The sequence below is a fragment of the Oncorhynchus mykiss genome, chromosome 13 (genome assembly GCF_057628025.1).
Source record: "Oncorhynchus mykiss isolate SJ-2025 chromosome 13, ASM5762802v1, whole genome shotgun sequence".
NCBI classification, from domain to species: domain Eukaryota; kingdom Metazoa; phylum Chordata; class Actinopteri; order Salmoniformes; family Salmonidae; genus Oncorhynchus; species Oncorhynchus mykiss.
In genome coordinates, this window is record NC_143034.1 from 10605709 (window position 1) to 10629759 (window position 24051).

The 24051-nt window shown below is 42.2% G+C and overlaps 2 protein-coding genes and 1 pseudogene across 3 annotated transcripts; 2 read left to right on the top strand and 1 right to left on the bottom strand.

Moving 5' to 3' along the window:
* Positions 1 to 361: 361 nt before the first annotated feature.
* On the bottom strand, positions 362 to 4092 carry LOC110485379 (uncharacterized). The gene is made up of 2 exons (XM_036973014.2): positions 3866 to 4092; positions 362 to 3418 (listed from the first exon to the last, which is right to left on the bottom strand). Exon 2 carries the CDS (start codon positions 3305 to 3307, stop codon positions 1466 to 1468), a length of 1842 nt encoding a protein of 613 aa, XP_036828909.2. The 5' UTR covers positions 3308 to 3418; positions 3866 to 4092; the 3' UTR covers positions 362 to 1465.
* Positions 3968 to 18720, top strand: LOC110485387 (uncharacterized). 2 transcript variants are annotated; one of them, XM_036948836.2, is made up of 4 exons: positions 3968 to 4080; positions 5472 to 5658; positions 6517 to 6633; positions 16121 to 18720. In XM_036948836.2, the coding sequence occupies exons 2-4, from the start codon at positions 5526 to 5528 to the stop codon at positions 16987 to 16989; spliced, it is 1119 nt and encodes a 372-aa protein (XP_036804731.2). In that variant the 5' UTR covers positions 3968 to 4080; positions 5472 to 5525; the 3' UTR covers positions 16990 to 18720. The 2 variants fall into 2 exon arrangements, with proteins under 2 accessions (XP_036804731.2, XP_036804732.2); XM_036948837.2 differs by lacking the exon at positions 3968 to 4080 and adding an exon at positions 4283 to 4415.
* Positions 18721 to 21351: 2631 nt separating this feature from the next.
* On the top strand, positions 21352 to 21982 carry LOC149978691 (large ribosomal subunit protein eL18 pseudogene; annotated as a pseudogene).
* The last annotated feature ends 2069 nt before the right edge of the window (positions 21983 to 24051 follow it).

The window sequence follows — 24051 nt, forward strand, 5'->3', positions numbered from 1 at the left end:
GATCCTGGATAAGATTTTACCGGATCTATAAATCAAGAACACGTTCAACAACAACAGCCCTTTCACTAAGAATCCTGTTATCTGCCATCGTCTACTTTTACCTGACACCCACTTTGAACAGGAACTTCTCAAGAGTCCTGATGTTTTTTCGGGTGAAGACAAAGCATGAAAAGTGCTTGACCTTGTATATTATTATGAGATGTATCCTTTATTCCAGTTTCACGAGTCGTTTCATAATTCTTTAATAACAATAATTATATTTTGTAGAGCACATTTCCCACACTCAATGCACTTATATTAAAACAGATTATATATATATTTTTTAAGCGTACTAAACAATTAAGGAGATGAACTGACTTGGTTGAGAAGATAATAGGTTGAATTTATTGATCAATTGAATACATGAATACATACCTACTATTGTTAAAACATTCTACATTATAACAATTGAATTGATAATGGGAGTACATGAAAGATACAACTCTCAACACCCCCCCCCCCCCCCCCCCCCCCACTCACTCACCCAAACATCCCCCACTCCACACACACAGTTCACTATGACATGTTCTATGACATTGAAACAGGTCAGTATGATGTTGTTTAGCCCATAGAGCCGGTTTCCGAGACAACGCTTAATACTAGTTCAGAGCAGGTCAGCCCCAGAAGAGACCCTTCTTATCAACTGTAAGCCAGAATGTCCTCTGTGTCGTCTTCTCTGTGTTATTCTCCAACCGCATTGTCAGACCTCTGACAAGCAGAGCTTCTGTTGTCTTTACAGGTCTGTAGGTATGATATCTGATTGGAGGTTAGCTTTACAGTAATGCTATTGGTCAACAACTCAGATTTTGAATTCAAACAAGTCTGACATTATAAAAGGTCTTACATTCATTTCCTTTCTCTTTTTTGGTTCCTGAACTGCTGTGGTGAGATACTCTCAATTTCTTTCTCTCTCCCATGAGCCATGGTTTCTTCGTCTGCCTCATTCTCTCTCTGACCATGCCTAGAAGGATGTCTTGTAACACTAACTATAGTCTCTTGCATATTGCCATTAATCTTATGGAGTCAGATACTTAATTTAATTATCTTTTTTTGCTGTCTTATTACGAGTAGCATGTAAGGTATACATGCATATATGATAAATATAACCCCAATACACTAGCCCTAAACTAAAAAACAAGCTCAATGGAGAATCTCTAATCAATTATTTTTTAAATGATAATCTGTGTCCGGGAAACCACCCCATAGTGTCCACGGTGTTGAGCAGTGTTTCTCAAACCTTTCCTTGGACATCCCCCAGACGTTTCACAACTTTGTTGTATTCCTGAACTAGCTCACCTGATTCACCTAGTCAAGGGCTTTTAGGATTAGTTGACTAGTTGAATCAGGTGTATTAGTTCTGGAATAGATCAAAATACACAAAACGTCCCTGAGGAGAGGTTTGACAACCACTGGTGCAGAAAACAGGTCAATAAGGGGGTTTAGTAGCAGAAGGTGCGGTGTGTAGCGGGTAGCCAGTGTTCACATAGAACACTGGTGATGTGGTTTCAGAACTTGGTGTGGCTGAGGAGTCCGGCAGCTGAGTTTTGGACCATTTAGAACTTACAGAAGGTACCGGAACAGATGTCGGAGAGGAGAGGGTTGGAAGAGGACACATTCCTCCTCTGGCGTGGGCTTTCTGGTGACTTTTTAGGTGCCCCGACTGAGCGAAGCTCTTCTCGCATAGATTACAACCGTAGGGCTTCTCTCCCGTGTGTGTTCGTTGATGATTGGCCAGGGTGGCTGATTGAGTGAATCTTTCACTACACTGATCGCAGCCATACGGCTTGGCTCCTGTGTGTGTGCGCTGGTGGCTCGTCAGTTGCCCAGACTGAACAAAACTCTTCCCGCACAGATCACAGCTGTAGGGTTTCTCTCCGGTGTGTGTTTTGCGGTGGCTCGCCAGGGCTCCGGCCCGCGTGAAGCTCTTGCCACATTCATCACAGAGGTGAGGCTTCTCTCCAGTGTGAGTCCTCTGGTGGCGTCTCAGGTGGCTAGAGGTAATGAACCTCTTCTCACACTGATCACAGGCGTAGGGCTTCTCTCCTGTGTGTGTCCTCTGGTGGATTGTCAGAGATCCCGACTGAGCGAACCTCTCCCCACACTGATCACAGCTGTAAGGCTTCTCCCCAGTATGAGTTCTCTGATGATTTGACAGGGTGCCGGATTCAGAGAAGCACTTGCCACACTGCTCGCAACAGTAAGGCTTCTCACCGGTGTGGGATCTTTGATGGGAGTTTAAGTGGGCCCAGTTAATGAAGCTCTTTCCACATTCGCAGATGAAAGGTTTCTCTCCGCTGTGGGTTTTCTGGTGGAGTCTCAGGGCACTCGAGTGGGAGAAATTCTTCCCGCAGTCCGAGCAGTGGTAGGGCTTCTCTCCCGTGTGGACTCTCTGGTGGGATTTCAAGTGTGCCGACGTGACGAAACGTTTCGGACAATCCAAACAAGAGAATGGCAGCTCGCCGGTGTGCCTTCGCATGCGGTGTAGCTTCAGGGCGTTCGATTGGCCAAACCTCTTCCCACAGTCGGAGCAGCGGTAGGGCTTTTCACCGGTGTGCGTTCGCATGTGTGATATCAGATAAGATGAGCAGTAGAAACTGTTCTCGCACTGCGTACAGTGGTAAGGCTTCTCTCCGGTGTGCGTGTGCTGATGGACAGTCAAATGACTTTTGTGACTGAAGCTTTTGCCACAGTCTGAGCAGCAGTGGGGTTTTTTCACTGTGCGTTTCGGCTGGCGTTTTTTAACACTCTTCTCTGCTGCCTCAATCAAATCTTCTTCTTCCTCCTCCTCCTCCTCTTCTCCTCCTTTCACCGTTCCACTCAGCCCCGGTGTTTTCCTGCTTTCGAGTCCAAGTGAAGCACTACCTGGGGATTCTTGGAAGGGGGACAGGTGAGGGTTGTTCTGGTAACTATAATGATTCCCTCCATCCTCTTTACGTTCTGCGTCGCAGCTTCCTTGTGCTCCGTCGTCCACATGCGCTGACGCTGATTGTCTGGAGGCCACACCCCCAGCATCCTGTATCCTTTTGATGTCCTCTTTCAGTTGGAGTAACCATGACATTCCCCGATCCTCAGATTTCATTAAATCCTCATTTTCCCATGTTTCCTCCATGATTTTACGCCGCAGTGCTCGTTGATTCTTTCCTTTCATTTCGGATCCATCCTTGCCACCTATTCCACTGCATTCACAAAGGGAGCGTAAATTGTCCTCTGTTAAAGTCCATAAACTCTCTTCAATTTCATCCATCAACGTTTCTCTTTCACGATTCATATTGTCTTGCTCACGAGGTATCAGAAATGATGAAGTTGTTGAACACCTGAAATTCGTTCGGTGCTCTCTAGTAAGCTACTCCCAAGGTCTTTCACTCGTTCTCCTCTGTTCCTGAATAATAAAATAATTTGATAATACTTTAATTACCATTAAATAAATACTTTGTCAAGGGCTCAACTGCAGGTGATTGTTAGACAAGATACCCCTTAGAAGTGTGTTGATCTTATAGGTGTTCGGCTGTAGCTAAGCAATATAGCCTAGTAGCTCAACTACTGTACTCCATCTCGCCCTTCGAAAGGCCAGGCTGGTGGAATTATTGCTGTATTGCAAACAGACTCCTATCCAATCCTCTCAGTTATAGCTACATAGCTAAGTGCATAAGGAGCTGTGTGTTAATTCGGGATTCAGTGTAGGGTTCGAGCTAGATATCGGTTATAAACGTTGGTAGCTATAGTTAACCGGACCCATTGTAGGTAGTTATAGCTAGCTGGCTAACGTTAGCTGGATAGCTAGCAATTATCTCTACGACTATATTGTGTGGCATTAAAATATTATCACCTTATTTTCGATTTGTGGTTCTTCTGTGCGTCCAGATAAAGTTGTCTTGTTGCTCAAGTTTTTTCGTTTTACATTGTATATTTAGAGAAAAATACAGTTGCAGTCGTGGGGAATCAACGATAAGGCAACAACTTCCTGTTTGTCTGCGCTCTCAGGCCAGAGCAATCGAATGTCGACGTAGATCTCCAGTCATAACATCCGCTAGGGAAGTCGAGGTGAGTAACAGCTCGCTGGCTAGTTAACAATTTTTGTTTTAACGGGCAATTAAATGTACGCAGCTATATTGAAAAGGTGCTCACCCAAGCTAGCACTATATACCAGAACGCTAGGTGGCTAATGCTACGAAAAGGACGGGTCAGTTTCGGCGAGAGCTAGCTCAGTTAGCTAATATTGTGTAGCATCACCACTATCCATCTTGTTTAGCGTCTCTTCTCTCCTTGTGTCTATGATAATACAATCACATGTAAACTAGAGTGTAACGGTCAAAAACCTGCATTTGTAACACAATTAATCTTTGAAGTGAGCCGATCTACGCCCCCTGTTTAAAGAGGTGAGGTCATCCGGTAAATAACTAGCACTAAGCAATTGCACAACAAGTTCTCATCAGGGGTAGAGCATGAGGATTCCAAGATATGCTGCAACAATTTATCTTCGTTTTTTGTTAATTCTCAAATGCACAATAATCTCCTAAATAAATAAATAAATAAATAAATAAATAAACATCTCCTCTCCCCTGTAACTATTCCCCAGGTCGTTGCTGTAAATGAGAATGTGTTCTCAGTCAACTTACCTGGTAAAATAAAAAATAGATTTTTGTAGTATGCCTATAAGACCAAGGTTAGTGACAGTTGCTGACAATGTACATTTGTTTTAAATCAACGAACAACACATCCTAATGTGATTTATCACCTGCCTCTAACAGTGAAATGCTTACTTACAGGGTCCTATAAAAATAGAAGTAGTGACACAAGGAATGAATAGAGTGAATAACATTAACATGGCTATATACAGGGAGTACCAGTACCAAGTTGATGTGCAGGGATACCATGTAAAGTGACTAGGCATCCAGATACATAATACTGAGCTGTAGCAGCAGCTTATGTGGTGAGTGTGTGTATAGTCAGTGATAGAGCTTTAGTTTAAAAAGAAAAAGAAAAAAACAGTCAATGAAAGTAGTCCTTATTAGCAGCCTTGACAGTGTCCAGGGCGTGTCCACAGAAGACCGGTTCTAGGTGGAATAAGAGCATTGCTATAAAACAACTGATTTAAATGAATACCATCAAGGGGAGCCCCTGACTGAACTGATGGCCAAACATTTATACCTGATGCCACGCCCTTAATTAACAATAAGGCACACCTGTGTTAACCGGCCATGAGGCTGTGGTCAAGACCGCATGCCTGTTAAACAAGGGTTTCCAGGGTCGTCGTCCCCCCCCCCGGTGCAGGTTTTGGTTCTGCCCTAGCACAAATACTTGAATCAGCTGTGTCGTGTTGTGCCAGAGCAAAAATCAAAATGTGCCCCCACGGGGGGCACCATGACCCAGTTTGGGGAACCCTGTGTTAAATAACCTCATATCATTGTGTGTATGTGTCATTGAACCCACAGATAACCATGGATCTACACTAGAATAAACAATTACAAGCCCAAAAGGATTCAGAAATGGATTTTGGCGAGAACGCCGGGTCTGAGTCGGAATCAGACTACCTTCCTAGTCCCACTGCCCCAGAACCTGAACCCAATGTGACTGTGAAGGAAGAGGAAGAGGAGGGACATAGTGACATGGCTGACCCAGGTGAGTCCATGTTGCGTGAAGTTGGCCCTAGACGCTGATCTTTGGTCAGTTTTGTATTTCTCCCACCAATGAGAGAGGCTTGGGGGAGATTAGGCTAATCCTAGATCTGCACCTATGGGAGATAGAGGTTAGTAGTGTAAAAAATATAAAGCAGTGAACAAAATGATTATGAATGGAATACTATGAAAAAAAAGAGTTGGATCCGGGACTGATCAAAGACAACAGTAGAGGCAACTAGAGGTAAACCTAACCACGCGATCTAAGGCACTGCATCTCAATGCTAGAGGTGTCACTACAGACACCCTGGTTCGAATCCAGGCTGTATCACAACTGGCCGTGATTGGGAGTCCCATAGGGCGGCGCACAATTGACCCAGCTTCGTCCGGGTTTGGCCGGTGTAGGCCGTCATTGTACATAAGAATTTGTTCTTAAGTGACTTGCCTAGTTAAATAAATAAAACAAATATCAGAGCATTATGTTGACTTAGGGAGAATCCCAACTAGATGTAGGCCTAACCAGAGCATTATGTTGCCTTAGGGAGAATCCCAACTAGAGGTAGGCCAAACCAGAGCATTATGATGACTTAGGGAGAATCTCAATTGCATTTCCTAGATTCCTCGCATCCTCTCTCCTTCTGAAAAATGATTGGATGTAAAGGTCAGAGGGGAGGGACCTCTGACCTCATCCAATGGGTTTTGAGAAAGAAGCAAGGAGAGAGGACAAGGAATCAAGCAAATTAAACTGAGATTCTCCCTTACTTATTCCCTTCAGTTCCTAGAAGAACACAGGGCCCCAATGGTGCATGTCCAGCATTACAGTATTAGCTGGCAATTAATTATATTGGTTTGGTTATTTCAGACCACCTCTCAGGTCTCGCCGTGGCAGAAAGACCCAGATTTAATATGATTATCAAAGAAGAGGAGGAGGAGGAAGATGATGAAGCAGAAGCAGAGGAAGATGAAATGGTTTACCCGGGTAAGTCCAGAGGCCTGTTCAGAGGATGTAAGTTCGAATCAGGTAGAAATCTATGGTGTCAAACAGAAATGATTGCCTGTCAGATTGAATAAGCAGGGCTATTCAACTCTTACCCTACGAGGTCCAGAGCCTGCTGGTCTTCTGTTCTACCGGATAGTTCAGCAGCCCTGGTTAGAGGGGGAAAATGAAAACAAGCAGTGGAACTGGCTTCGAGGTCCAGAGTTGACCTTGAGGGGGAATAGGGAATCACGTCAGCTCCTTTCATGCCATTTCTATCTGCAACGTTCAGATTGTGTCATGTCACTGAATCCACCCGTTGTAGGTGGGCCTGTGAGGTGTCGGGAGAAAGTTAGTGTCATAATAATGTTGATATCACAACAACATCATGATCTGTCTGATACAGTGTGATTTGTGACAAAGGAAGGAAGGGTTGCTAGGATATACAATGGTAGGTGTTTGTAGATAGGTGCTCTTTGGTAGAGCGGTTAGATAGGTGCTCTTTGGTAGAGCGGTTAGATAGGTGCTCTTTGGCAGAGCGGTTAGATAGGTGTTCTTTGGTAGAGCGGTTAGATAGGTGTTCTTTGGTAGAGCAGTTAGATAGGTGCTCTTTGGTAGAGTGGTTAGATAGGTGCTCTTTGGTAGAGCGGTTAGATAGGTGCTCTTTGGCAGAGCGGTTAGATAGGTGTTCTTTGGTAGAGCAGTTAGATAGGTGTTCTTTGGTAGAGCAGTTAGATAGGTGCTCTTTGGCAGAGCGGTTAGATAGGTGTTCTTTGGTAGAGCAGTTAGATAGGTGCTCTTTGGCAGAGCGGTTAATAGGTCATCAAAGAAACAAGGACCAAGACACTCTTCATATCATTAAAATGCTTTTATTGTTATGGCATGTTCAATAGAACAAAGATTTAAAACCTCGGTGTGTTTCGGCAGCATGGCCATCGTCAGGGACGACAAAGATACGATGACAGCACAGGAGGTTGGTGCCACCTTAAGTGGGGAGGATGGGCTCGTGGTAATTGCTGGAGCAGAATTAGTGGGATGGTATCAAATACATCAAACGCATGGTTTCCATGTGTTTGATGCCGTTCCATTGGCTCCATTCCAGCCATTATTATGAGCCGTCCTCCTCTCAGCAGCCTCCACTGAATGACAGTGTGATTTGTCAGTTGTATTTTCCCTTATATTTTCCATACAATGTTCGTTGAAATACAAACGGCAAGGTGCTGTCTGCAATAAATAATAAAAAACTGGTGGTAGGTTAAGAGTGTTGATCTAGGACCAGGTGCCTCCGGTCCACATAATCTTATTCATTATGATCTAAAAGGCAAAAATTATCCTAGATCAGCGCTGGTACACTGAGACGCTTTGTGAATGCGGACGCTGGTCTGTGATTATCAGGCAGTTTGATGGGTTTGGTTTTGGGCTGGAATCCTAACAGGATACCCGGCCATTTAACTAAAACTAGCTTGCAAATGATCAAGTTTAGTTACTTGAGTGAATTCATCTGCAGAAAAACTGGTGAAGACACAGAACGAGAGATTTGCTCTTCAGAAAAAGAGAGAAACTCCTGTGCAGAGCAGAGCAGTGCGTCTAGATCTAGGTGCTAATTTTGGCGGAAACAACTGGTATTCTAAATCAATTCTAAAACCACACAGTAAAACAAGACAGACATGCCTGCCCTCTGTCCTAGTGTGGGATTGTTACACTTTTTTTTTATAGAGAGATTTGCTCTCTCTCATTGTTAACCATGGCACTTTGACATAAACATTTTTAGTTTGTCTTGTTTATTTTTTAGCCAGGCATGTGAATTTAGAACAAAGTCTTATTTACAATGACTGTCTGTGTGTTTGTCTGTAGCTGGAACGTAATACCCCCCTCTAGTGATGTCACAATGCCAGAATTTTGTATCACGATACTCAATACGGAAATGATACTCGATACGAAACGATACCGAAACCACAGCAACAAAAAAAATTAACATTACGTTTAACTGTTATTTGAAATTAAATTTATAAAAAAACAAAACAAAGCACCATATTTAATAACAGAATAATCTTTAATTTTCCTTTTGCAAAATCATATGAGACTCGGAGCATACTAAATAATTGTACAATTAAATCTAAACTGTTTTAAAATGTAATTTCATACATATCAGGGTTATTTTGCTAATCTATGGTCATAATATTGGTTCAAATGACATTAATAAGCTAAATAATTGTATGTAAAATGTAATAGTTTAGTTCCAAAACAATATATAAAAACCCTTTGACGCTCTTGTCTTGCCCTAGTCCACACACCGTAGAAATAGAATGGATTCTATGGTCCACACAGCATACTACGATTCCCAGAATGAATTTCACCTCCCATGGTGCAATGCCAAGGGCTGCTGGCTGGCTAGCAACACGACTAGCAGGCCCAGACGAGCTAGCTACGTAGCTAGTCAAAATATATAGCTGTCATAGCTAAGTTATGAGTGCATTGGAGGGTGATATAATATACTAGCCTTAACAATATAATACTGACAAAAGCACATACAATGCCTTCAGAAAGTATTCAGACCCCTTGACTTTTTCCAAATTTTGTTAGGTTACAGCCTTATTCTAAAATGTATGAAACTGTTTTTCCCCTCATCAATCAACACACAATACCTCATAATGACAAAGCAAAAACATTTAAATGTTTTAGAAATTAAAATAAAATGACATTTACATAATTATTCAAACCCTTTACCCTGTACTTTGTTGGAGCACCTTTTGCAGCGATTTACAGCCTTAAGTGTTCTTAGGTATGACGCTACAAACTTAGCACACCTGTATTTGGGCAGTTTCTCCCATTCTTCTCTGCAGATCTTCTCAAGCTCTCAGATTGGATGGGGAGCATTGCTGCACAGCTATTTTCGGGTTTCTCCAGAGTTGTTCGATCGGTTTTCAAGTCCGGACTCTGGGCAATTCAAAGACATTTAGAGACTTGTCCCGAAGCCACTCCTCTGTTGTCTTGGCTGTGTGCTTATGGTCGTTGTCCTGTTGGAAGGTGAAACTTCGCCCCAGTTTGAGGTCCTGAGCACTCTGGAGCAGGTTTTCATTAACCTGTCTAGGACTGGGGAACCCCTCGCCAACAGCCAATGAAATTGCAGGGCGACAAATATAAATCTAATTTCTCAAACATACAAGTATTTTACACCATTTTAAAGATAAAATTCTAATTAATCCAGCCACAGTGTCTGATTTCAAAAATGCTTTACAGCGAAAGCTCCACAAATGATTGTTATGTCACCACCAAGCCACAGAAAAACCCAGCCATTTTTCCAGCCAAAGAGAGGAGTCACAAAAAGCACAATTAGCAGATAAAATTAATCACTAACCTTTGATGATCTTCATCAGATAACACTCATGTTACATTATTGTGTATGTTTTGTTCGATAAAGTGCATATTTATATCAAACAATCTAATTTTACATTGGCGCGTTACGTTCAGTAGTTCTAAAACATGCGGTGATTGTGCAGAGAGCCACATTAATTCACAGAAATACTCATTATAAAACTGTTATAAATCATTATAAATCCGCCATGTTGCGCAGTCAACATTAGTCAAAAATAGCATTATAAATATTCACGTACCTTTGATGATCTTCATCAGAATGCACTCCCAGGAATCACAGTTCCACAATAAATGTTTATTTTGTTCGATAATGTCCATTTATGTCCAAATAGCTTCTTTTGTTAGAGCGTTTGGTAAACAAATCCAAACGCCCGTTCAGGTCCAGTCGGACAAAAAGTTCAAAAAGTTATATTACAGGTCGAAGAAATTTGTCAAACTAAGTATATAATCAATCTTTAGGATGTTTTTATCATAAATGTTCAATAATGTTCCAACCAGAGAATTCCATTGTCTGTAAAAAAGCAATGGAATGAGAGATACCTCTCATGTGACTGAGAACGAGGCTGCTGCCAGACCCCTTAGTCAAACAACTCTCATCCGGCCCCCTTCACTGTAGAAGCCTGAAACAACGTTCTAAAGAGGGTTGACATCTAGTGGAAGCCTTAGGAAGTGCAAAATAACCCATATCCCACTGTGTATTCGATAGGGGCTGAGATCAAAAACTACAAACCTCAGATTTCCCACTTCCTGTTTAGATTTTTTTCTCTGTTTTTTGCCTGCCATATGAGTTCTGTTATACTCACAGACATCATTCAAACAGTTTTAGAAACTTCAGTGTTTTCTATCCAATACGAATAATAATATGCATATATTAGCATCTGGGACTGAGTAGGAGGCAGTTTACTCTGGGCAAGCTATTCATCCAAAAGTGAAAATGCTGCCCCCTATCCCAAAGAATTTAAGGATCTCTCTGTACTTAGCACCGTTCATCTTTACATCTATCCTAACTAGTTCCCAGTCTCTGCCACTGAAAAACATCCCCATAGCATGATGCTGTCACCACCATGCTTCACCGTAGGGATGGTGCCAGGTTTCCTCCAGACGTGATGCTTGGCATTCAGGCCAAAGAGTTCAATCTTGGTTTCATCAGAACAGAGAATCTTGTTTCTCATGGTCTGAGAGTCTTTATGTGCCTTTTGGCAAACTCCAAGCGAGCTGTCATGTGCCTTTTACTGAGGAGTGGCTTCCGTCTGGCCACTCTACCATAAAGGCCTGATTGGTGGAGTGCTGCAGAGATAGTTTTCCTTCTGGAAGTTTCCCCCATCTCCACAGAGGAACTATAGAATTCTGTCAGAGTGGCCCCTCTCCCCCGATTACTCAGTTTGGTCGGGCGGTCAGCTCTAGGAAGAGTCTTGGTGGGTCCAAACTTCTTCCATTTAAGAATGATGGAGGCCACTGTGTTCTTGGGGACCTTTATTTCTGCAGACATTTTTTGGTACCCTTCCCCGGATCTGTGCCTCGACACAACCCTGTCTCGGAGCTCTACGGACAATTCCGTTGACCTCATGGTTTGGTTTTTGCTCTGACATGCACTGTCAACTGTGGAACATTATATAGACCGGTGTGTGCCTTTCCAAATCATTTCCAATCAATAGAATTTACCACAGGTGGACTCCAATCAAGTTGTAGAAACATCCCAAGGTTGATTAATGGAAACAGGATGCACCTGAGCTCAATTTTGAGTCTCATAGCAAAGGGTCTGAATACTTATGTAAATAATGTATCTGTTTTTTATTTTTAATACATTTGCAAAAATGTATAAAACTCTGTTTTCGCTTTGTCACTATGGGGCATTGTGTGTAGATTTTTATTTATTTAATCAATTTTAGGATAAGGCTGTAACATAACAAAATGTGGAAAAAGTCAAGGGGTCTTGTTGCTACATTTGATGTAGTGTCTGTGCCCAATAATGTTTGTACCATGTTTTGTGCTGCTACTACCTTGTGTTGTTGTCATGTTGTGTTGCTGCCATGCTGTGTTGTTGTCTTAGGTCTCTCTTTATGTAGTGTTCTGGCGTCATGATGTGTGTTTTGTCCTATATATATATATATATATATATATATATATATATATATATATATTTAATCCCAGCCTAGGTCCCCGCAGGAGGCCTTTTGGTAGGCTGTTTATGTAAATAAAAATTTGTTCTAAACTGACTTGCCTAGTTAAATAAAGGTAAAATAAATAAATATTGCTGACTTGAATGTACCCCCCAAAAAACATCCACTAGCACTCAGCCAACCAAGAAAGGTGAATATAATGTACACCTGTTACACCTGACCCTTGTTACATTTAGCCCCGGTCTTATCTATGGATTCAACTCCATTGGCGAGCGCTAACGTGCATAAACCATACCACTGTTAAAAACAATCGTTCTAAAAATGGTCCATTTTATGGCCTACTCATTTTTTTGGCTTTGAGAAATTGTAGCCTAGTAACAGTAGAAAGCTCAGTGATCCTCCTGTTAACAGTGGCCATCAAAACGTGCTTTCAGACGTGTTTTCCCGTGACTGCATTAAGAATGTTCTACACTATCCACGTTTCCCATACACATTTGTTATGCGCGTAAAGTCATATTCGTAAAGTCACGACAGCTCTGATGGAAACTGGAAGTTTTGGTACATTTTTATTAATGTAGACAGATCATTTGTTCGTTCGACATGGTGGGATCTTTTTTTTTTTGTCGGTAAAGTTAATTATGCGAGAAATGGTAGTGGAAACGCCTTTTATGCGCAAATATTTATATAATAACCATCATATCGATTGTAAACTTGGAGTCACGTGATGATATGGTGTGTGGTCCTCTCACTATGACTCGGGAAACCATGCACTTTATTAGGCTAGGTAAGTTAGGAACAGAGTGGTGAAAGTGTACGGTGATGAGCTTGATGCTCCTTTCCAATAAATATAGAGGGTCTTATACTGGTGAATACTTGACTGCCGTTTGACAAATATACTACCTCTTATTCATAATAATTAGTATCGTAGACTACCCTACTCACACAGTTTACCCGCACTGTATCTAGCTGTTGGCTAGAGCGCACATGCCAATACCAGAGTAGACACAATTGCTATTTAACGCAACAGTTTTTGTTATTATCTACATTTTTCTCTCTTAAACTAGTGGATTATTTACAGTGCCCTCCACTAATATTGGCATTCTGGGTAAATATGAGCAAAAAGGGCTTTGAGAAACATTTATTTTCTGTTTATCCTCTTGGACTTTCATTCAAAATATTCACAAAAATCAAACCTTTCATTTAAGTAAAATAATAAAAATTAAAATGTGAAATTGATATTTTGCTGTGAAACGTGTGCCACAATTATTGGCACCCCTAGAAATTCTTATGAGTAAAATCTAACTGAATTATATTCCCATTCATATGCTACATTTAAGTTAACCTGGGTGATTAGGAACACTTAAGTGGTAAGCCACGACTTCCTGTTTCACTGGGGTATAAATATGTGGTGACACACAGGCCAAGTTCCCATAGTCATCCACCACTATGTGAAAGATCCGAGAATACAGTAATGATGTGCGACAAAAGGTTGTCATGCTGAACAAATCAGGAAATGGCTATAAGAAAATAGCTCAGCGGTTGAAAATGACCATTTCCACTATCAGGGCGATAATTAAGAAGTTTAAAGCAACTGGAGATGTTAACAAATCGGCCTGCAAGAGGACGTGTTTCTATATTGACCCCACACACAGTGAGGAGGATGGTTCGAGTGGCCCAAAAATGTCCAAGGATCACAGCTGGCGAATTGCAGACCTTAATTGGGTCTTGGGGTCAGAAAGTCTCCAAAACTACGATCAGACACCACCTACATAACCACAAGTTGTTTGGGAGAGTTGCCATAAAAAAAGCCTTTGCTGTCATCAAACAACATACTGAGGCACCTACAATTTGCCAAAGTTACTGGAACTTTCAATGGGACTGAGTTCTATGGTCAGATGAGACCAAAATAGAGCCTTTTTGGAAACAAACACCAGATGTGGGTTTGGCGTAGACAGAAAGATGTCCATTCAGAAAAGTACCTCACCACCACTGTGAAGTATGTTGTGGACTGTTTTTCTTCCAAAGGCCCAGGACAACTTGTTAGGATACATGATATCATGGACTCCATGTACCAGCGGATATTAGATCAAAACCTAACTGCCTCTGCTAGGAAGCTTAAACTGGGCCGTGGTTGGATCTTCCAGCAGGACAGTGATCCAAAGCTCAACTCAAAATCCACACAAATGGTTCACTGACAACAGAATCAAGGTCTTACCAAAGCCATCCCAGTCTCCTGACCTAAACCCCATAGAAAACCTGAGGGATGAGCTAAAGAGGAGAGTCCACGAGCGTGGACCTCGACTCTGAAGGATCTGGAGAGATTCTAAATGGAGGAATGGTCTCAGATCCCTTGCCATGTGTTCTTAAACCTTATGACGCATTCTAGGAGAAGACTCAGAGCTGTAATCTTTGCACAGGGAGGTTGCACAAAGTATTGATTGAAATGGTGGCAATAATTGTGGCTCACATATTTGAGAATATTTGTTTGATGATAAGAATTGTATGTTTTACTTTATTATTTATTATTATTATTTTACATTAAAAGGTTAGATTTTTGTGAGTATTTTGATTGAAAGACCAAGAGGATAAACAATAAAAACATTTTCACAGCCCGTTTTTCTCATATTTACCAAGGGGCCCAATATTAGTGGAGGACACTGTATCTCAAGCCTTTCCTATTTGTATTTTTTTTTTTTTTTTTACAATTATAGATCAAACATTGGAATATATCTACAACTTTAAAAAAATGTACAAAAATTAGAACAACTAGAACAACTAGAACAACTAGAACAACTAGAACAACTAGAACAACTAGAACAACTAGAACAACTAGAACAACTAGAACAATTAGAACAACTAGAACAACATCATTTTTGTTTAAATATCTAAAAGTTGTGATGACAGAGGGCATTTTTTGTTGAGCAAGAGCAGTGGGAAAATAATTTGGTGACATCTTATGGTCTTAATGTGAATCACAGGGGGCGGGGGCCAGTTACCCCAGGTGGCCAGTTGTCCCCTGGTACCCAAGGGTCTCAGCTCCAACTGGCTCTCATTTGGATCATAGGTGGGACCCAGCCCAATTCAACCCTGGGTCATTTTGGAACTAAACCTCCCTTGCACTGCGCTGTTTTGTAACACCTTTTGCTTAGACGTTTTGTTGGGCTGGCCCTCATCTGCTCTGTAAACAAAGTATTCCCATAGTTTGAGTCCGGTGTCAGTTTTGTCAACAAGTTGTGGGCGTGGAGATACCGGTTTGATGTTTTTGTTAGAAGAAGCCATGCTGTTGGCATTCTCTCTCTCTCTCCGCTTCTCAAAAGTGGCTTGCGTGGTGTTAGATGATTCCCCATCGCATGCGCAAGTAGCCTAGCTAGCTACTGAGGCCGTGAGAAAATTCAGACAAATTACTAGACTCAACCCTGTCAATCAGTAAACACGTGAGACACATGGCAGAAGTAGCGAAAGGTCCAAAAATTCTAGTACCGAACCATTTTTCATATAGTACAGAAGTTTCTGTACACCGTACAACATTACCCTCCTCTAGGAACAATAAAGTAATAATCTGTGCATAGCCGTGATTGAGTGTCAAAACTCCCGGGACCTCACATGTATGACTCACTGGAGACCAGGGTTTAATCCCCTTTCACTGTTCTCCCCAATGGAGACCAGGGTTTAATCCCCTTTAACTGTTCTCCCACTGGAGATCAGGGTTTAATCCCCTTTCACTGTTCTCCCCACTGGATACCAGGTTTTAATCCCCTTTAACTGTTCTCCCCACTGGAGACCAGGGTTTAATCCCCTTTAACTGTTCTCCCCAATGGAGACCAGGGTTTAATCCCCTCTCAAAATTCTCCCCATTGGAGACCAGGATTTAATTCCCACCCGCGACAATCCTTTCTCAGTGTTCTCCCCAGGTGCTTGTCTGTCTCCTCTTGCTGAACGGTCTTCAATAAAAATGAAGTATTAATCTATTTGTCTGTGTTATTCAATCTGTATAGGAGACATGATAAAGTTGGACCCAGACTATCTTCCAGAAGTGACCGTGGCAACAGGGCAACCACAGCACCAGAAGAAGAAGGCTGCGAAGAAACTTCATCCATGCCCTGACTGTGGGAAGACATTTGACAGACCATCACACCTAGAGAGACATGAGAATACCCACACCAGAATCAAGAAGCTGGCCCCCGACTACACTTGTTCTTACTGTGGCAAGATCTTCGCTAAACCGTCAAAGCTTGCTCGGCACGAGCGAGGACACACCGGAGAGAAACCGTACTCTTGCTGCAAGTGCGGGAAGTGCTTCGCCGAGCCAGGGCACCGGAAGAGCCACGAGTTGACGCACAATGAAGAGAGACCGTACACCTGCGCCGACTGCGGGATAGGCTTCTTCAACCAGTCCAAGCTGCAACGGCACCAACGCACACACACGGGTGAGAAACCGTACTGCTGCACCGAATGTGGGAAGACCTTTGCTCGGTCAGGAGGCCTAAAGACTCACTGGCTAAGCCACACTGGAGAGAGACCATACCTCTGCTCCGACTGTGGGAAAAGCTTCTTCAGCTCTGGGGACCTGAAAGTCCACCACTTGACCCATACCGGAGAGAAACCACACTGCTGCTCCGTGTGTGGGAAGGGTTTCGCGCAGAGGGGGAACATGCGGGCTCATGAACGGTCTCACTCGGGGGAAAGGCCTTACAGCTGTGCCGACTGCGGGGCCAACTTCGCCCATTCTAACTATTTAAAGATACACCGGCGCATTCACACGGGAGAGAGACCCTTCCCTTGCCCTGTCTGCGGCAAGAGGTTTATTCTATCCGGGCACCTCGGAAGACACCAGAAAACACACATACCCAAAAACAACACTTAGGAGAACACACATATCCAAACACACACGGGGACACACTCATGAGCTTACTGAAGTATATTTTATTTGCATATAATCATGAACTACAATGAAACGGATTTAGAACAAAAAATAAAAGACATGGTAAAAGTCCTGAGAGAGCGAGGGTAAGGGATGCTCCCCCGTGAAGCTCCGCCCTCAACACTTCTCTTTCCATACTGTGTCCCAAATGACACCCTGTTCCCTATATGGTGCACTACCGGGTCAAAGGTCAAACCTATATAGAGCAGAGGTTGCCCATTGGCCTGTTCCACTGTTTTAATCTAAACATTGTATAGAATTTATTTGGCAGGTTGTTGTGTGTGTGTGTATATATATATATATATATATATATTATGTGTCTTTGTCCTGAACTTTTTTGGTGGTTTTCATAATGTGAGAGCTCTGGTGAGTAAGGTTTCTATATTGTAGTTAGTTACCTGTAAACCACAGTTTCGGCCTCTCCTGGTAGGCAAAGTCTCTTCAGATAATTTAAGCACAACTTTTTCCACATTTTGTTACGTTACAGCCTTGTTCTAAAATTGATTAAATTGTCCCCCCCCCCCCTCAATCTTTACACAATACCCCATAATGACAAAGCAAAAAGGCCTGTCTCACAGTCCCTGCTGTTGAAAAACATCCCCACAGCTTGATGCTGCCACCACCATGCTTCACCGTAGAAATGGTGCCAGGTTTCCTCCAGATGTGACGCTTGGTTTCATCAGACCAGATAACCTTGTTTTTCATGGTCTGAGAGTCCTTTAGGTGCCTTTTGGCAAACTCCAAGTGGGCTGTCATGTAGCTTTAACTGAGGAGTAGCTTCTGTCTGGCCACTCTAACATAAAGGCACTGCACTGGTCTAGTGCTGCAGAGATAGTTGTCCTTCTGGAAGGTTCTGCACAGAACTTTGGAGCTCTGTCAGAGTGACCATCGGGTTCTTGGTCACCTCCCTGACCAAGGCCCCTCTCCCCCTCAGTTTTCCCGGGGCGGCCAGATCTAGGAAGAGTCTTGGTGGTTCCAAACTTCTTTCATTTAAGAATGATGGAGGCCACTGTGTTCTTGGGGACATTCAATGCTGCAGGCATGTTTTTGGTACCCTTCCCCAGATCTGTGCCTCGACACAATCCTGTCTCGGAGCTCAATGTACAATTCCTAAAACCTCATGGTTTGGTTTTTGCTCTGACATGCACTATCAACTGTGGGACATTATATAGACAGGTGTGTGCCTTTCCAAATCATGTCCAATCATTTGAATTTACCACAGGTGTACTCCAATCAAGTTGTAGAAACATCTCAAGGATGATCAATGGAAACAGAATTTACCTGTGCTCAATTTCAAGTCTCATAGCAAATGGTCTGAATAAGGTATTTCAATGACTTTTTTTCAGATTGTGCGTTGTCATTATGGGGTATACTGTGTGTAGATTGGTGAGGGAAAACATGTCATTAAATCAATTTTAGAATAAGGCTGTAACGTAACAGAATCTGTATAAAAGGAAAGGGTCTGAATACTTTGTGAATGCGCCGTATATTCTGAAAGTAACGCATTGCCAACTATAGTTATTGTTACTCAAATACAAAGTGTAATTAGTTAGGATACCTTGTTACTGAGTCAAGTAATCATATTATTGTACCACATTATGTTACTGACAAGTTAACCCACGATCCTGGTGAAATGGACGTCAATATGCCTGAATAAAACGCTTCCAAGAGGAACCTGGCTGTCTGGCTGGTTAAATTGCGACAATGGAAGTTTGGTTTAGAAAGTATTGATTTATGCAGATAGAAAGTGAATGGATTTCTGGAGGAATAAGACAATTGAATTAAAATGTGACCCTCGTCGTAATTCATATTCTTTAGTACATTTTCATATTAGAATATAAAAAAAAAAAATGTACTTCAGGTTTCATGAAGAGGGGGAAAAAAATATTCTGTCAACATTTAGTTAGATACGGTTGGGAAAACTTGCACAATGGGTGGCTGACTAAATACTTTTTTGCCCCACTGTACATTTCTGCATATTGCGTCTTTAACATAAACCCTAGATGCCTTAAATTGCCCAATTTGTAGGCATATTTTTTTTTTTAATAATGTGATTGTGCTCCAAAGGGATTACTTGGAATAAATAACATGATGTAGGTAATTCAATAATCAAAAGAAAAACATGTTTAATTAGCCTAGTGGTTATAAATATTTAGACATATCATGTGAAATTGACAAAAACAAAGAAATAGGCCTTGTGAAATCATTGTATAAAGAGTGAGAAATACTGTTGCATGTAGGTCTAGATTATTTCTGGATTGATCATATAGAAATATCAAAACATTCTTTGAACAACTCCAAACCAATTGCATGTGGTGCAGGAACCACTGACCCACTGCCTTTTTCTATTACCATGACACCTGCTGGTAACTCTTAACTGGTCAGGACAGCTCATGAGCTCATCTCCTAAATATCTGTCCACTAAGTGGAACTCATGACTGAAGAGGCTTCATGCATGGATTAGATTTTTACCCATAAGAGTAGGAGTAAAATGTCTCTATTCTCAGCACTTACGACACATTTTCTACTCTGATACACATTGTGGATACGGTCCCAGGATTTGGCACTGCACTGTGTATTGCCTTTTGATGTTCTTTCAGTAATTTAAAACTCTTCCCACACCAAGAGCAGTTGTAAAGCTTCTCTGCTGAATTAGCTGATGTTTCTTTAGGTCTTCAGTATGACTGAAGCGCTCCCCACACTGGGAGCAGTGAAAAGGCTTCTCTCCTATGTGACTTCTCTGACGCTCCGAAACCTTGGCGACAACATAAGTATTTATTAAACCTCCCGCTATGGGCTGGATGTGTCAATGTGTAGTTCATCCACGCGTGATCTATGAGCATAATTACTGTCCTAGTTTGAAAGGAACCATTTTCTCCGCATTTTCCCCCACGTTGGCCAACCCCCAAGCAATTCAAGTTCCAGCCAATGCGCGTCAGTCCCTCGCCATTTGAGTAACATCTAGCAAAATGCACACACAGCAGAGCGAGAGAGCGAAATTACGGTGCACATATGTGACATTTTTGGGGACCACTTTTGGCTCAAGAGCCACTTTCATAACTATTGGCTAAAAAGTTCCAGAACATATCTAAGTTTCATACATTAATGAAACTAACCACATGCAGAGAGCAATGGTAAGGCTTGTCTCCTGTGCCAGCTAGCTGGTGAGTCTTTGGTTTATGGAACAGGCTGAAGCTCTTCCAACACTGACAGCAGTGGTAAGGCTTCTTTGTGAGTAAGCTTGTGTCTATTTAAGGTTTGTAAAAGAGAAACTCATCCCACAAACAGCAGTGGAAAGGCTTCTCTCCTGTAAGAGTAAGCTTGTGTCTATTTCATGTTCTTGGTGTCTGAAAAATCTTCCCACATTGACCTCACTGGTAGGGTTGCCAACTGGCCCTTATTAGCTGGGATGTCCCTTATATTGGGCTAAATTGGGTTGTCCCATACGGGACCTCCCATGTCCCGTGTATTCATCCAATCACAGTATAGCGTAAACGCGCCAATTCCTGTAAGTCATTTCTGTTGGTTGTTCGGTCGGTTTGGCAGATCAAGGAAATATAGATAAACCTGAAAAAAAGAAAAGACTGTGCAGCTACAACAAACAACGGGAAGCAAAAAAATACCTGGGTGAAGCCCGTCAGTGGGGACTCGACGAAGGTTTTCTGTACTTTATGCCGTCGGGAATTCTCAATTGGCCGTGGAAGTGAGAATGACCTAACTCAGCATGCATCCACAGAAATGCTAAAGAAGGCCACACTAGCTAAAGGTGCTACAGTAGCGATATCGGTGCATTCTCCGTGGCGTCTACTGCGGAAAATGACAAAATCGCGGCAAGTGAAGCTCTTTTGCATTTGAATTTTTTTTTTTTTTTTTGCTGTAAAGGTTCAAGTTGTGACTTCTTTGATCATTTATTTTGAGGTTTATTCACATACGTTTACATAATGATACAGTTTTAGTAAAGCTATAGAATAAATGGAATATAAAAATGTTTTGCATTTCCAATTGAAAATAATATGAATATACACTGTCCCTTATCTGGTAGTGAGAAAGTTGGCAACCCTACTCACGGGTAAGACTTATTTCTTTCGAGACTGTTTTTGTGTGAATCACTGACAATTGACAGTGGAAGTCAAGCCTTTGGTAACCCTAACAAATAGTTAAAGAGACCATAAACTCACATTTAAACTAACAGTCACTTGTTTGACTGCGTAAAGGATACGCCAGGAAAAAACATCTGCAATATAAACTTCCGCCCGCGTTCTCAAACCGGAAGTGACATATTTGTGCGGCCCTCAGTGAGATAAATATGTGATTCTAAGATGGGAGTCGACATCCAACACAACAAGGACCTTAAGGTGCACCGTAAGGAGCCCAAGAGTCAGGATATCAACCTGAGGCTCCTGGTCAAGCTTTACAGATTCCTGGCCCGTCGCTCCACTGCTCCCTTCAACAAGGTGGTCCTCAGGAGGCTCTTAATAAGCAGGACCCACAGGCTTCCGATATCGGTGTCTCGCATGATCCGTAAGATGAAACTGCCTGGTCGTGAGAACCGAACCACAGTTGTCGTGGGAACCGTCACTGATGATGTCAGAATTCAGGATATCCCCAAGCTCAAGGTGTGCGCTCTGAAGGTGACTGACGGCGCTCTCCGCAGGATCCTGAAGGCCGGTCATGACCTTTGACCAGCTGGCTCTGGCTGCCCCCAAAGGACAGGGCACCGTGCTGCTGTCAGGACACCGTAAGGCCAGAGAGGTGTACAGGCATTTTGTAAAAGCCTGTGGAACCCCCCACAGTCACACCAAGCCCTACATTCGCTCCAAGGGCAGGAAGTTTGAGCGTGCTCTTGGGCGCAGATCCAGCCGTGGATACAAGGCCTAAAGTATTTTTTGTTTTCCCTGGAATCTGATACAAATAAAGAAAAGCGATACAAAATGAGAAAAAAAAATAGAAAAAACTATGTAGCTAGCAACGCAACGGCACAGATTACTGTTCAATTGACGGTGCTCCTCTCATACCGCTTTTGCCCCACGGGCCATGCCATAGCTGTGACAATTTTACTTAAATAAACAACATTCAAACACAACTCAACAGAGCATGAGTTTGACTCTTCTTTCACCACCATAATTTTTATTTTATAATAGCTACGGTGTTAATAACATGATAGCAATTTTAAAAGGTTGTCACCCTATTCAATATACAATATTTAAACTGAAATTCTTCTTTCACTACCACTTATTACCAGACATTCAGAGTTTATTACAGGATATTCAATGATTACAACATGTTACTCTTGCATCTTCAAAGTATTTGGGGCTCTTTGTTGTGAGTTCCCTAGCGTTTCTTCAGAGCTGATGACTGCCTGAAACTCTCCCCACATTGGGAGCAGTGGAAATGCCTCTCTCCTGTGTGAGATAGCTGATGTATCTTCAGAGTTGATAACTGACCTAAAGCATAGCCATACTGGGAGCATTGGCTGGCTGGCTGGCATTGTAAATAAGAATTTGTTCATAACTGACTTGCCTAGTTAAATAAAGGTTGGTATAGTTCTTTCTTTTGTGCGTCTGTTGGTGTGATTTTGAGATTTGAGGTTGGTGTGAATGTTCTATTGCCATACTGGCTGGAAAGGTTATTATCCCTTGCTTGCTAAGCTAGCCAACTTCGGCTAATTTACAGTCACGTCAAACAGTGCAGCTCAATCTTGCTTACTCACAGTGCTAGGGCTAATTTGGGCTCCAAATGTCCAGCCTGTTAAGATTATGCACCTAATAAGTAAAAATTAAAAAGTGTCTGAGCTTGACCAATATGTTTTCCTGAAAGTCAAACGTCCTTTTTCAGATAACACACACACATATTCTATGACGTCCAAAAGGAACCATATGGGAGGAATGATCTGATTTATTGATTTTAACAGATAAATGCATGTTGATTAGTGATTTTGGGGTAGTCAGTATGATTTTATCCATATCAATTTTGGGATATTTATTTTCATCCAGTTTCTGGCAAAAACGCACATTTTGCATGTAGTTCGTCATAAAACCCGAAGAAGCTTTTAATCATGGTTATAGCTATCGGTACTCGACTGCTCTGGTTTGTGTGTGATGAAGTTGTAAGTAACATTAGACAAGGAAGAGTTAGTCATCTAGATAAGTCTTCAAGCATAGCTGGGTATTCTACTTTACTTTCAAACTACAACGGAAAACTGACATTAGAACAACGGTCACAGTCATACTAGAGCCGAGTTTATGTTTTTGTACACCACATTATTAACGTACGATTAGCTAATATTCAGGGATTTCATTTGATAATAACTTAATTCCCGGTTTGTGAGGTGGCGACAGGGCGACAAACACCCGAAAAGTATTGTTGAACGTTGCTAGCTAACGTAGATAACTATCCAAGTAACTTTAGAAGAATGGAAAATTCTATATTTAAACTTTTACGATGAACCTGTAACGGTTTTCCGTATGAGAAGGAGAGTCGGACCAAAATGCAGCATGTAGATTGCGATCCATGTTTTAATGAACAAACGTAAAACACGAATCAATGCAAACACTACAAAAATAAAGAACGTGATGAACGTAACGAAAACCTAAAACAGCCTATCTGGTGAAAAACACATAGACAGGAACAATCACCCACAAACACACAGTGAACCCCAGGCTACCTAAATATGGTTCCCAATCAGAGACAATGACGAACACCTGCCTCTGACTGAGAACCATATCAGGCTGAACATAGAAATAGACAAACAAGACATGAAACATAGAATGCCCACTCAGATCACACCCTGACCAATCAAAACATAGAAAATACAAAGTAAACTATGGTCAGGGCGTGACAGTACCCCCCCCCCCCAAGGTGCGGACTCCGGCCGCAAAACCTGAACCTATAGGGGAGGGTCTGGGTGGGCATCTGTCCGCGGTGGCGGCTCTGGCGCTGGACGTGGACCCCACTCCATGACAGTTTTAATCCCCCTCCTAAACGTCCCTAAATAGGTTACCCACC

Bases quoted from the DNA above. Each gene is read 5' to 3' on its own strand.
- LOC110485379 (XM_036973014.2), bottom strand. From the start codon at position 3,307: ATGAATCGTGAAAGAGAAACGTTGATGGATGAAATTGAAGAGAGTTTA.
- LOC110485387 (XM_036948836.2), top strand. From the start codon at position 5,526: ATGGATTTTGGCGAGAACGCCGGGTCTGAGTCGGAATCAGACTACCTT. The intron at 5,659-6,516 runs GTGAGTCCATGT...TGGTTATTTCAG, and splicing joins TAGTGACATGGCTGACCCAG to ACCACCTCTCAGGTCTCGCC. The intron at 6,634-16,120 runs GTAAGTCCAGAG...CAATCTGTATAG, and splicing joins AGATGAAATGGTTTACCCGG to GAGACATGATAAAGTTGGAC.